At 35.5% G+C, this 15,110-nt stretch overlaps 1 protein-coding gene across 9 annotated transcripts in view; it reads right to left on the reverse strand.

The window, feature by feature from the left end:
- The window catches only part of PCDH7 (protocadherin 7), a 509,559-nt gene that overhangs the window by 220,369 nt on the left and 274,080 nt on the right, over window positions 1-15,110 (reverse strand). For 2 of the 9 annotated variants that reach the window (XM_060188239.1, XM_060188238.1), the window contains one exon: window positions 4,970-5,065. The exons of the other annotated variants lie outside the window; for them this stretch is intronic. In XM_060188239.1, coding sequence (XP_060044222.1) covers window positions 4,977-5,065 — 89 coding nt within the window. In that variant the 3' untranslated portion in view covers window positions 4,970-4,976. Of the gene's footprint in view, window positions 1-4,969; window positions 5,066-15,110 lie in introns of those variants that run through there. 9 annotated transcript variants of the gene reach the window in all.

Genomic DNA, 15,110 nt, shown 5'->3' on the forward strand with positions numbered 1-15,110 from the left:
TGAAATAAGTCCCTGGGAAAGTGGGCAGAAAGTGTGACAAGGTGGCAAGGTGATCCTCATTTGAATAGTAAAAATCCAACCTATCCAGGCCAGGGCACTGTGAGCCATACCATTTATGGGGATTAAGTGGTTGCTACCTTCATCCATTCTGAGAATGTCCTCTTCCCCAAACCCAAAGAAATTATGAATATCCCATCTCATTGTTAACAGTATTATCATAATTGTTTTGCTCTTCAGTTACTTTGGGAAGTATGAGCTCAGCCTTCTCTGGACAAGGACAGAGATAAACTTTTCTTATTATAAATTCTCTTCTATTAATTTGTATATTTACTTATTGCCTCAGGGACTGCATTCAACCATTGACAACAGAACTGTAACTCTGGATACACAGAGAGGAATTACATATCTAAACATCATGACAGAGTGTCTGCTTGAATTTAGCTCTTGAAAGTACTTATCTTTGAAAAAGAATTTTGCATTTTCCTAAAGGGAAAGCCCAGGATGAATGGACTCAAGTTTCAGAAAGGCAGAGTAAGAGAGGAATCCAGAAGTTAAAATGTCACAAAATAAAGTGAGCTATCTCTGGATTTTGCATCATTGGAATCACTCAAGCAGAGCTGAGTGATTCTGGATATGGTTGTTAAGGATTGCATGCATACTCTGAGATAAGATAGGCTGACTCTCACCACCAGCTCTGAAAATTCCATGACTAAACCGGACAACAGTTATCCTGGTTCCTGGTATACTACACAAAGAAAAAAAAAAAAAAATATATATATATATATATATATATATATATATATCATTATGTTCACAGAATGAACAGACTAATTCTATAATATCATGGCAGAATACGGAGATATTTATTCATTCTTATTCTAAATTTCCAGAAAGCCCTATTTCAGATTTATTCTGTAGGTATGACATTTTAGTTCTAAACAAAGAGCCCTAACTTGAAATTTAAGTCTGTATCTTGCTTTTAAAAACATTTTTAAAAAAATCTAGAAAAACAGTATACACAATTATATAAAGTATCTCAGTTTTTCCCTTTTCCTCTTGAGCCATTCTATCTCAAAGGCTTAAGAATAAAGAAAACACAAACTCATAAATAAAGTTCTTTTTTTTACTACCTGCATTGATTTTTTTTGTTCTGTCTAAGTTTTTATTTCATATTCTTTAAAGTCCTTTCAGTGTACATGCTATTCAGTGATATTTTTCTTCAATATTTTATTAGTTTTCATTTTATTCACATTTTCAATTTTTTTTCTCGAAGTATTTTATTCTTCTTGGTTTGTCCACTTTTCCACATCTATAGTTTATTCTCAATTTATTTTTTTATTTTACTTTAATCAGTGAATCTTTTTTCCCAGGGGCTGTGTTGAGATGCATACCATTGAGCACACATGTTAGTATGGGCAAGGACACAGGTTTAAACCCCTAGTCTCCACTTACAGGGGGAAAGCTTCATGAGTGGAGAAGCAGATCTGTAGGAGTCTCTCTTCTCCCTCCCTCTCTATCTCCCCCTTCTCTCTCAATTTCTTTCCATCTCTATGCAATAAATTATATATATATATATATATATAATGTATGAAAAGAAACCTTTCCATATATGATTCATAATTACTATAATGATAAAAATGATTTTTTTCTAATCACTTTTCCTCAACATTTTGGAATATTTTAGTTGAATTAACTTCATTCCATTAAAAAAAAAAGTGTGGTTCTTTTCATATCACTAGAAAAGGGGAGAGGTAATACCTGTTTTGTAGCATCTCAAAACAGGGCCTTAAGGAGAGGCTGAGATTTGATGAGGGTATGAGGAAAACCTGTGCAAAACAAACATCTGTTGTCACTTCTTAAGTAATCTTAATCACACTAGATTTCTTCAAGTCTCATTTTAAACATCAGTTAAATATGGCTGACAACAGTAACATCTAACTTTAATTTTCTTCCTGTGTATGAGTTCAGGTAATCTCAAGTGATTAAGCTCATTAAATGCTGTGCTGATAGACAGTAAACTCATATATTTTATTTATAGTTGTTATTGCTGGGGTGAATTTTCCAAACAGCCCCAAGGAAAGGACTTTGCAAATAAAGACAGCTGCCCAAGATCAATGGGCATGATCAATGGCCATGAAAGATGTCACCCACTAAGAAAAACATGGGGGGTGGGGGCAGGGGTGGGTGGGATGGTACACAGTCTTTTGTTGGCGGGAATGGTATTTATGTACACTCCTATTAAAGTGTAGTCATATAAACCACTATTTAATTAATATGAGAGGGGAAAAATTGATCATATGGCTCAAACTTTTTAAAACACAGACTGAGTCTTTTTAATACATAGGCTGAGTCTTTGATATGTTGACTATTTCAAAAGCCTAGACCAGGGAGAACAGAAGTAACCGGTAGCACAGCTATATACAAGATGCTGGGTATTATACAGCAAACCCTAACAAAGGGACTTTTCAAAGTTAACCCAATTACCAAATAATGAGATGATAACAATACCTAACCATTGTCCTCTTGAACCCTAAGACAGCAGGAACCTCACATTTCCACTATAGAGCCTATATTTCCCCCAGTCCTAGAAGCTTAGGGTGGGGCCCACTTTCCTGCTTGCTTCTCTCAATTCAAATCAAATAATATTGCATCTGCGGATCGCAATATTAATGCAACGAGCACCACCCCAACATGCTTCACTTCAGACTGTGTCCAGAGACTTCAGCCACCAGGTTCCGGATGCCAGCATGATGCCGACCAGACTTCCCTGGACTGAGGACCCCACCAATGTGTCCTGGAGCTCTGCTTCCCTAGACATCCACCCTACTAGGGAAAGAGAGAGGCAGACTGGGAGTATGGATCGACCAGTCAGTGCCCACATTCAGTGGGGATGCAATTACAGAAGCCAGACCTTCCACCTTCTACAACCCATAATGACCTTAGATCCAGACTCCAGGGGAGGGGATTTGATATGGACATCGGATTGTGGGAATTGTGTGGAGCTGTACCCCTCTTATCCTACGGTTTTGTTAATGTCTCCTTTCTTAAAGAAATAAATTTGAAAGCATGATAGCTAAGCCAATTATAAGAAAATAATTTACTGAATAAAAAGCAAATGATGATAATAACCAGAAAAATTTAAATAAAAAAGAAAAGAAAAACATGGAAGCATGTGGGGGCAGGAACATAATCTAAAGTCTAAACTATGGTCATTAATAAACAAATGCATACTTTTAAGTTTTTATGAGAGAGTGAATAACAAGAGCACTTCTAAGCTTTGGCTTATGGTGGTGCTAGGAATAGAATCTTGGACCCCCTAGGGGCTTAATGCAAATAAATCCTGTACTCTAGCATGTTAAGATACCTCCTGGTCCAATAAATATATCTTGTAAAATAGCAATTAATTTTTGTTTAGAGACCAAGGAGGTGGTGGGCAGTATAGTATACAACTTACAAGTTAAAGGTTCAGAGTTCTAGCCCCACCATATCATAGGCCTTTCTTCTTTCCTTCCTTTCTTCCTGCCTGCTTGCCTGTCTGCCTTCCTTTCTTTCTTCCTTCCTTTATTTTCATTTTTTTATCATCTTCATATAGTTATTGGCTAGAGACAAAAATAATGAAGAGGAGGATGGAGATAGAGATGAAGAGAAATAGACACCTGCAGCCCTGCTCTACCACTTATGAAGCTTTCCTCCTGCAGATGAGGGGCTGGAGGCTTGAACACATTTCCTGGCACATTGTATCATGTGTGCTCAACCAGGTGCACTACCATCCAGCTCCTTTCTTTCTTACTATCTTTTTTCACTAATAAACAAATAAAACTTTAAAATAACGTTTTTAGTGATTAAGCTGTGGGCAGAAATAAGATCATGAGGGACAATCAACTATTTCAGAATTTCATCTGATAGAGCCCAGAGAATCTTGAATTAGTCTAGTCTTTAGTGGTCAGTTGTTGCATCAGAAACAATAACAAAATAACAAACTGCTTATTATGCACACAAACATTCCTATATGACACTTCCATTTTAAAGAGCACAGATAAAGCACATATGCAGCTTTTGCCACACTCACTGATTTTCACAGACAGCTGCCAAGAGTTTTCCTAGCCTAAAGGGAATGTTGTAGTTACATGTCTCTAAGAAGCTGATCTTCACTAGGCTGCAGTACAGTGCCTGACACATACTGAAAACAAGTCCCTGCATGAGCTAGAAGGACAGGTTCTACTCCTGAGTTTAAGAGGGTATCAAGAAGAAAGGAGTTTCCTTGTTATGAATCAAGTGGTTATGTTTAATTAGTTATGAACCTAATGGGTTAGCCCCTTTCTAGATGCAGTGTCTTGAACTACCTTAATGTTGGAACAGCCAAGCAAACAGTACCTTCTACCTCCCTGGAATGCCACCAACTGTGTTGAAAAGAGAAAGTCTGTTGCAAAGTAGTTAGCAAACATTCTACTCTCAGAGTTGGAGTACCATGACTTTGATGGGTATCCAAATCTCTTTGAACTAGCTTTTGCCTTAACCAGATAAGTAAGCATTATCATTAACACACTTGTATTTTGTGCAAAGTTTCAAAAAAGCAAATAGCAAAAATAATGTATGTTAACTTTCATCGTATGCCTATTTCACACATTGCAGTGGTATGCTGTGTAAGAGTTACTTGTAGGTCATTGAATGTGGCATAGATAAACACACACATTCCTTTTGTTTCCTATGCAATCACTTGAGGAAACTGTCTAGTACCTCCCTCTGAAAAATATTATCTTGAATCCCTTTGCATTTTTGTATGAAAGAAATCTAGAAGCTGACATGGAATTCAGAAATGCATGGCATGCTGACATATAATAAGGTTGAACAAATCTTCCATATCAGTGGCTCTGTGTAGTACATAAATGCATCTTCTAAATGTGAGATAGACTGTTAATGGAGAGCACAGTAGAGGGACAGCTACACTGCTTCATGAGAACCGCCATACCTGTTGATTAATGGAGAGGCCTTAACAGCACTCTTCTTCCATGCGTCTTGCCATGAGGAAAGGGGAGGAAAGGAAAGGTAGTGATGGCAGCAACACCTGGGGAAGGGAGATGGGGAAATATGTAAAGGGAAAATCAGCAGTCCCTACACAATGGTGTCCATCCATAGACCTCGCCAATAAAACAATTTCCATAAACCATGGACATTTTTCTCTTTAATCTAGATAGATTTCAAAGGTAATTTAAACAAAATTCGGTATTTTGAAAGGTGTTAATCTGAACATTCTCAAATCTGGGGACACATAGGCTTCTAATAATAAACTATCATCTTAGTCTCACTTTTTGATTATATAGCACAGCTTAAGGCAAAACTTTGAAATGTGGGTATAAAATTTTCATAACAAACAGATTTAAGAAGTAGAGGATAAACAATATCAAATATACATATATGGATGTATTTCCCCCCCACACAGTAAGATTATTACTTTCTCATTCTCCCTCTAGCTAATTGCTATAAATATGGATCATAATGTACCTTCCTTTTTACATGTTCTGAAGAATATGCAGTTTCAATATTAAAACAGCTTCAACTTTTCAGTCTAATCAAAAAGAATTAAATATGCAGCAGAATCTATAACTACTGCAAAAGGTTGAACTAAGAAGAGTTATGAAAAGTCGGGTTTTAATTACATTTGTAGGCATGTTTTTACTGGAACTGAAAGTTTTATATGGGCATAATATATAGAATCATTACAAGGAAGTAAAATTAAATTACTTAAACAGCTGGTAAGAATAAACTAAATATTTGTTTTAATATATAAATATATAAGATAAAGCAACACCTGAAAACCAAACACTGCTCCAGATTGGGTGTCTCCTATGTACCATTAAAGAAATATTTAGCTTTGTATGTTTGTATTTTACTGAAAGCTACATAGAAAAAGGATCCCTTCACTGTTTAATGAAGTATTTATGGAAACTGAGATAAGTTTATGAACAGTTTTCATATTTTGTGAAAATAAAAGATAATTCATTCTGGTAGAGGGTCTTGAAAACAGAGGTGTTTATGAAATATTAAAACAGGGAATGTAAGGCTGTTATGCAAAAAGACTTTGCAATAGTTATTACAAAAAAGATTTTCATGCCTGAGGCACCGAAGGCCTCAGGTTCAGTCTACAGCACTATCATGAATAAGAGCTGAGTAGTGTTAACGAATTCATTAAAACTATTCTGAATGCTGTAAAAATAAAGTATTTCCATATTTTTTTTGAAAAAAAAGAGGAAGTATGGAAATTTTTGTGACTTTCAATTTTTTTTCTAGATCATTTTATGGAGGGAATCATAGTTTACAGTATAATTGTTGACACATGGGCATAACTTCTCATCTGCCTGTGTTAGGTATCTGCACACCACAATTTTGTAATGAACTAAACTTCCTCTAACAAATAGTCAATAAAATTAAAATAAAAAAGCATAAAAGAAAGAAGGATTGTAAAAGCAAAGAGAAGAAATTAATTTGCCTTCGTGGGGGGAAAAATCCATTGACATCAGGACTTTCTTAGAGCCCTAGTCATAATAGAGCTGGGACATTATTAATTTTTTTCTCTAAAGTCAGGGATTTTTGTGCATACATGCTTGCATTTTTGCTTTTGAATGTGCTTTCAACATCTAATCCCTATGTTTAGAAGAGCACCTATCACAGAGATCACTGGGGTTTAGGAGTATGATAATCCTTTTGGTCTTGCCTTAATCCTGTTTAGACAAGATCTCTCAAAACTTTCCAGTTTCTCAATTCCTATGGTCTTTGACACCGTGCTTGCTATTAGACATCAACTTTGTTTAAAATAACAAGGACCACCTCAAGCTTAGGCAATAGTATTAGTCAGCCATTGAAATGAGAAATTTAGAAACTATTTGGTTATCATAAGAGATTAGGGTCAAAATTCTGATGGTAGATGAGCACACAGATCTACTGAAATGAAAGAAGCCAACTCAGTTTTCAGATGACCACATTTTGGGCAGCTTTGTCTTTTTCTCACCAGGTCATTTTTGTACTTAATCTAAAACAATATTAACTACTACCTCTTGTAGTAGTTTAAAATTTAATTCCCTTTTCAAAACGAAAGCCTACATATTTCAGTCATATCACAGAAAAAAAAAGTAATAAAAATCACACCTTCTCCTTTCATTTAGATGTTTCAGGTCATTACTTTGGGACCTACATTTTATCTTTGGAAGGTTCAAATGTGGGAATACTGAAAACCAAAAAGAAACAATCTACATGCTCCTAATGTATGGCTAGATACTTGCATCCAAAATAAAGTACAATTTTTGTTCTAAAGATCCCTAATATTCTAAAGGATTTACATATATAAAGTAAGATCTTCCTTTGGCCTTTAGAAAGATACATTAATATGAAACAATATATTTAGAAATTAGTATTGTGTTGTGGAAGATACAAAAATAATCTAAAATACATAAGAAGAATTTTGGAAAATCAATATACACACATGAAACACAAAAGAATGCAAACAGTACAGCTTATCAAGATATAACATGTACTATAAAAGATTTCATGAATAGTTGAGTCTATAAATAACTCAAACAATGCTGAATGCCAACCGAAAAGATTACACTGGAAATTTAAAGATGTGTGAGTTGATAGAGCATAGAATAGAACTTTCTGGATTAAGGCAATAAAAATGCAAAGTTTATTTTTTCATAGGAGATAATGAAAGTAATTCCTGATACTAAAGTGACATTTGGTAGGGAATTGTTTTTATAGATAGTGTTATATGCTAGATTTTCAACTGAGTTTTGATGTGATAAGAAACATTTTGAAATTGTACCCCTACAACCTATAAAATCTGTAAACCAATGTAATAAAAAAAAAAAAACTCAAGAAGGGAAATGAAGCACATGCTAACCCTAAGTAGATGGAGAAATGGAACTGACAATAGTTTGCAAGGAGATTGGTTTTCTAAGCGCTGAAACTGTCATGTAGATGAAAAAGGAGTATCACAGAGAATATTCTAGATCAATCCACTGTGATGTTATCCTTTGGCAATTTCTGTCTTTGGAAAAAATATAAGATTACATTAAATTACTGATATTATTATTTTGATACTAATGCTGTGTGCTTTAGTGACCTAATATGGAAAGCACAGTGGCACACTGCAACGCTAAAGAGTAAGAAGACACAAACTTGATGCAAGAAAAACATTATTTAAAGATGGTGCAAAATTAAGAGTCAAACACTGGTTGCCAGGGAGGTGGCTCTGCAGGTGGCTCAGCGGGTGGGAGAGCTCAGGGAAATGCCTATGTGGAGCTTTGATCCCCAGAATTACTTAGGCTGGAGTAGTGCTGGTCTCTCTTCCCTCTCATTTTAAAAAATAAATTAATCTTAAGAGCTTTGTAAATAAACAATATAAAGACTGGGAGTTAACAGGGTAAATACTAACAGGACAGATAGTCAGCTTCTTCCCAAAGACTGATAGGATATGGGCAAAAGGCTGAAACATGCAGAGACTGACCTAATTGTTTACTGTTGATAGGACTAGATTCAGTGTGTCTGCTGGCCAAAGGGAAGGGCAGAATCTTAACAGCTTTGCAAAGGAAGGAATGCTACAGTTTCTTGTAGAATTTACTCCGCTGCGATCAATCTGGTGGTGGGAATTGTGTGGATTTTGTACCCCTCTTATCCTGTGGTTTTGTCAGTGTTTCCTTTTTAAAATTAAAAAAAAATTAATTAATTCTGCTGCATATCTGACATAGCCCAATTCGCTTTTTGCAACTGCAGAAGATCAGCTCTTTTCAAGTGTATAGTACACAGGCAGGTAAACTCTCAATGAGGTTATCAGTTAGGGTTTAAGGACAAAAGCCAGGAGAAAGAAAGAAAAAGAAAACAGGGGAATTGAAGCCTTATTTTTAATAAATAAAACAAGTCATAACTGATAGTTATTGGTACTTTATTTGATTCTTTTAGTGTTGATAGTTTACTTCTATTAGCTTGCATTAAATTTTATATTAGCTTGCATTAAATTTTATATCTTTAAGACTTAAAGATATACATTGTATAGCTTAACGACACTAGAAACTAGCTAAGTAAAAATGTCTATTAAATTGTTTCACTAAAACAATTTTACAAATTTGCTACTAATACCAAATTACATCTCAATTAGACTTGATGTGAATGACTTTAAAATAAGACACGCTCATGTTAGTTTACTGTATGAAGTATACTTTTTTCTTTAAATGCTTTTTATTAACTTTATTTAAGGTTACAGACTATTTCTTAAAAACAGGAATAATTATGACTGATTGGAATGTTTTCATATAGAAATCTGGAGTGGTGATAATTTCTTCTGACAGTTTTATTAGATTTCTTAAATTATTTTATTACTATTATTTTTTTTTGCAGTCAGGGTCTTACATGTGCAAGATTCCACTACTCATGGGATTTTTTTTTTCCATTTAGATAGAGGGATAATAAGAAAGTAGACATAGTATAGCACTGGAATTTCCCCAATGCCTGGGCATTCTGATGAGGTGTCCGGACTTAACTGGGACCACACATTGCAAAGCAATTTAGTATAATAACACTGAATATGCTATCTCATCTCACCTAGTGAGATAGCTTGCCAGTCCAAAAATATCACTTTATTTTATTTTATTTATTTCATGTGAAAAAGAGAAAACTGGTTTATGATGGTACCCAGGATTGAGCCTGTGACTTATGGGTCTCAGGAAATAAGTCTGTTGTGTTAATCTGACAATCTCTTCTGCTCTTAAAACTTATAACTCTTCTCACAAATTTGTAACATATACCTTAATTGCTTTCAATTTTCTCATATTAAAAAAATATATTTTCTCTAAATTCTCACAGTTTATAGTGTCAATAGTTGGCATGACCCACCAAATCCTTCATAAAATCTAAAATCTTACTTGATTACCTGGTTAACAGCTGATCAGTGATTCAGTATTTCTCATGTACAACTTTAGTTTTATTTATTGCATATTCTTACTCTATTTATATAGTGAATGTTTTTAAATTCAGTTTTTTCCTAGAAACACCATTTAATATAAATTTTGCTCATGAAGGGAAGGGGAGGGCACCAGGTTGACTGCTGAGGCTAGGTGTCTATATGAGCCACCATTCCCTGCGGCCATTTTCTAGAGTGAGAGATAGAGACATATGGGGAGAGAGGGAAGCAGTGAGGAGAGACACCTACAGCACTGTAACAGCATTCATGAAGCTTCCTGTCTTCGGGAAAGGACCAGAAGTTTGAACGAAATCCTCCCACTTGGTAACATGGTCTCTGCTGGGGGAACCACTGTCTGATCTTAATTTAAATGAAATTTAAAGTTATTGCTAGCCTAAGAGCACATATAGGGCAATCATAATCTCTGCCATTGAAGATTATTCTATAAGTTTGATTATTCACTCTTGTTAACCAAATACTTATTTTAATCAGTACCAGACATTGCTTTAGTAGTGGGAGTAAGACATCTGGGTTTCAGGATACCTTCTCATACTTAAAAGTCATATGGGACACTCAGATATAATTTTGTTTTCATGTTTAAATGTATCTTATCATTCATACGTCAAATTTATCATTGAATTTTGAGTATAATTTACTTGTGAGCACATTGTAATAGTATAATCAGGCCATTTTCATGCTAATTAATTGTAAATGTATTTGAAAACAGTCACAACAAATGCACTTCATATTAAATATTTTTTTTAAAAAAGTCATCACATTTTAAAATAAAATTGAAAGGAGTGATATCGTGACATATATGTTAATATAGGTGAAACACCCCTGTCTTAACAAAATGTCAGAGAAGAGAGTACAAGGGCTCTACAGAAGGAAAGATATTTGAAACAAACTTCTAAGACTCAACTAGCAAGAAAAAGATGCAGAGCAAAAAGATGTAGGTCATTCCAGTGAAAGAATGGCATGGCTAGCCATAGCATGATGTAATAGAAAGACCACACCTTTTGTTGCTTGGGAGATCTTTTACAAATCCTGTCTCAGTCACTCACTCACTTGATGAATAACTAAAGAAATCACCTGGAGGCCTGGTGATAGCGCAGCTGGTTTAGCGCACATGGTGCTAAGCACTAGGACCAGCGCAAGGATCCAGGTTCCAGCCCCCAACTGGCTCCCCACCTGCAGGGGAGGTCACTTCACAAGCAGTGTCTGCGGTGTCTTTCTCTCCCCCTCTTTATCTCCCCCTCCTCTCTCTATTTTCTCTCTGTCCTATCCAACAACAATGAGAGCAGTAACAATAATAACAACAACAATGACAATAAACAACAAGGGCAACAAAAGGGAAAAAAAAAAAAAAGCCTCCAGAAGCCATGGATTCAGAGTGCAGGCACGCTCTCAGTGATAACCCTGGAGGAGAAGAAAAGAAAAGAAAAAAGAAAAGAAAAGAAAAGAATTCACCTAGTGTCTGTAAATCTAAGTTTACTCATGTGTGCACTATTGAAGCCTACATATTACAAAGGAAGAAAGGATTAAGAGAGATCAGATATCTTCATTTGTGGCAGTTACTTAGAACACTTAGGAACGTGTTTTGTTTTTCCTAAGGAATTATGATTAAAGTCAGAGCACAGATTACAGTAAGGGGAATGGGGGCAGCTAAAGATGAAAGCTCTAAACAAGAAACAGCAGCAATGATGCAGAATGTAGTGGAAATTTAAGGTTGGTTATGAATTACTTAAAGAACAGGAACATAATGAAATGAACTACCTTGGGATCTCCAAAGTGAATCTCTTCTTTGGTAGATTTTAGTGAATGCATATCTAATTTTGGCTTTCCAAGCAGGGTCATGCCAGTCTCTTCCCCGGAGGAAAAAAAAAGGGGGCGGGGGGGTAAAACAAATTGCAATTCTAGAGAAATATCTCTGGATATTCACAAATATGGGTTAAAATACACAGTGGAATAACACGTGTGGTAGAAAACATACTTAAGACAGATATAGAATGAGGCTTTTACATGATTTATATAGATTTCTTTGACTTAAGTCATTCATTTGAAATTAAATTCCATTTCTATTTTTCAATAAATGAATAAATAAATGCTCAATGCCATGTGACTTAGTCACAATATATTAAAATTTTACAGTAGTGAATATAATATTCTCTTTTTTAAAGATTTTTTTAAAAAATTATTGTCTTTATTTATTGGATAGAGACAGACAGAAATAGAGGGGAAAGAGAAAGAGAGACATCTCCAGTCCTGCTTCACCATTCACAAAGCTTTCCCCCAGAAGGTGGGGACTGGGGGTTCTGAACTCAGGTCTTTGTGCATTTTAACATGTGTGCTCAACCAGGTATGCCACCACCCAGCCAATGTCAATATATCTAAAAAATACCTACATAAAATACTATGGTAGTCAGATAATGTTATTACTTTTCTCCGGGCTAAGTGTGTCCCAGTCACATTCTATCTTTAATAGTTAAGCTCCTTGATGGCTGGAACATTAAAGAGGTCTGAATCTCAACTATGAGACAAAGAATTTCTGTTGATACACTCATTCTCTCAGAACACACAGAAAAACAAACAGTAGAGAAGCACATCTTGAAATGTAAAACACATTCTTTCTCAAGCCCAGGCTTAGAATTTTATGAAACATAATACAAACCTTTTCCACAAACATTTTCCTGGTAATGGCAGTGATCAGAAATAAAAATAGGAATTTTAAGTAAAGAAGTTCAATAATAATCTACTGTGTTTAGGAATAGCCCATTCCTTTTCTCATAGGATGTACTACATAAGACAATTGTTTTGAGTATTTATTTTTAATTAATTACTTACTTAATTTTTACTGTCACCAGGGTTATTGCTGCGGCTTGATGTTGGTACTATGAATCCATTGCCCCTGGCAGTCATTTTTTTTTTTTTTAGATAGCAAAGAGAGAAATTGAGAGAGATCAGGGAGATAAAGATAGACACCTGTAGACCTGCTTCACTGCTTGTAAAACTGACCCCTTGCAGGTGGGGAGCCCAGGCTCGAACCCCAGTTTTTGTGTTAGGTAATATGTGTGCTTAATCAGATGTACCACTACCCAGCCCCTCTTTTGAGTATTTCTTCTCAACTACAATTAAAATCAGACTAAATTATCAGAAAAAACAGGGGTCAGGTGGTGGCACACCTGGTTGAGCACACGTATTACAATGCATAAGGACCCGGGTTCAATCCCCTAGTCCCCACCTGCAGGGTTTGGAAAGCTTTGTGAATGGTGAAGCAGTGCTGCAAGTGTCTCTCTGTTTCTCTCCCTCTCTATCACTCTCTTGATTTCTGGCTGTGTCTATCCAATAAGTAAAGATAATAATAAAAAGAAAAGAAAAAGAAAAAAAACAAGCAAAGACATAAAAAAGGCAAGTCAGTAGTGGTAACTGAAGGTGATCCTTGAAAAAGATAATACTAATTTATTTCTCATTTAACTCAATATGAATAATGTGGTTTCATTGTTGTTGGGTTGTCTTTTCATTCAAGGAGTCACAGACAGACAGAGAGACAGGAAGATATACCACCACCTCAGAGCTTGCCCCTCACTCTGGTATGAATTTGGGACTTGAGCCTGGGTCATTTGTATGGCAAGGAATGTGCCCTGCCTAGTGACCTGTCTCTCGAGGTCCAATTCAACAACTATTTAATGACCATTATTTCTACACCAAATAATGTCCTAATCACTAGAGATATAATAAACTTGGTAATAATATCTTTATCTTCATGTATCAAAAATTCTAGTAGGTAAAGGATTTAATAAAGAAAAAAAAATCCCCCATCTTATCCAAAGGTACATATAATGAATGAATAACATAATAATAAAAGCCTCATATTCTAAAAATGAGGTCAAGATCTTTACAACTTCTTTACAGTAAATTTATACTTTACATCTGTGAAAATATTCTACATTAGAGAGAACAGTAACAATAAATGTTGGAGAGGATGTAGGGGGAAATGGGACAATTCTAAATGGGACAATTCTATTGGTTTAACCTTTTCAGAAAACAGTTTGGAGATTTTTCAAAATACTAGGAAGGAACTTACTCTATGACTCAGCAATTCCTCTCATGGAGATTTTCACAAAGGGAACAAAAACACCTGTCAGAAGAGATCTACATATACCTATGTTCATAGAAACACAGATTTTAATTGTCAAACCTTGAAAGCAACCCAGATATCCAACCACAGATGAGTGACTAAAATAAAGAAAGAAAAGAAAAGAAAAAAAGAAAGAAACCTGTGGTCTATATATATGATGGAAATGATGGAATACTACTCAGCTGTTACATATGATGAACTCATTTCCCTTGCATCCTCTTGATGGAACTTGAAAATATCATGTTATGTGAGATAAGCCAAAAAGAAAAGGGGGAAAAAAAAAAGCTTTTTTTTTTTGCCTCCAGGGTTATTTCTGGGGCTTGGTGCCCTCCCTACAAACCCACTGCTCCTATTTCAATTTATTTATTTTTTTTTTGGAGGGGGGGGTTAGGACAGAGAGGGGAGGGGATGATAGAGAAGGAGAATGTTCAAGTAGTGTGTTCTATTTGAGTCCAGTTAAAACATGGAAAGGGCCTCTTTCGCTTAAATTACCTGCAAACCTGTTTCACTGCTTGTGAAAGGACACCCCCCCTACAGGTGGGGAACCAAGGGTTTGAAATGGGATCCTAGTGTGGCTCCTTGGGCTTTGTGCTGTGTGTGCTTAAACCTGCACCACTGCCCCATGATCTCACTTCTAAGTAGGATCTAATAAATAGGGACAGGAAGTGAAAACACAAAGTGAAATGTGGATTGGGCAACATGTATTGCATCAAAGTGAAGAACTGAGGGGAAGGAGAAAGAGGGAAGAGTGAAAGAGAGTTGTGGAGTCCTGGTACATAATGAAGTTATATTCATATTTTAATGACTACCCTGTAAAGCATAACCCCACTCAATAAAAACATTTTTTTCTAATCATATACATGTATGTGAGGGTTTGCTTTAGTCAATTTACTGTGATAACTAAAAACTTCTCTATTCAACCAGCCTTCCCTAAAGCACACTTTGCTTTATAGATTCGCCACTCAACTGTCTCTTTTCTTTATAATTTTCTGGCTAGTTTGCTCTTCTTAGCATTAGCTATCA

This window comes from Erinaceus europaeus, chromosome 3, assembly GCF_950295315.1.
Source record: "Erinaceus europaeus chromosome 3, mEriEur2.1, whole genome shotgun sequence".
Taxonomy (NCBI): domain Eukaryota; kingdom Metazoa; phylum Chordata; class Mammalia; order Eulipotyphla; family Erinaceidae; genus Erinaceus; species Erinaceus europaeus.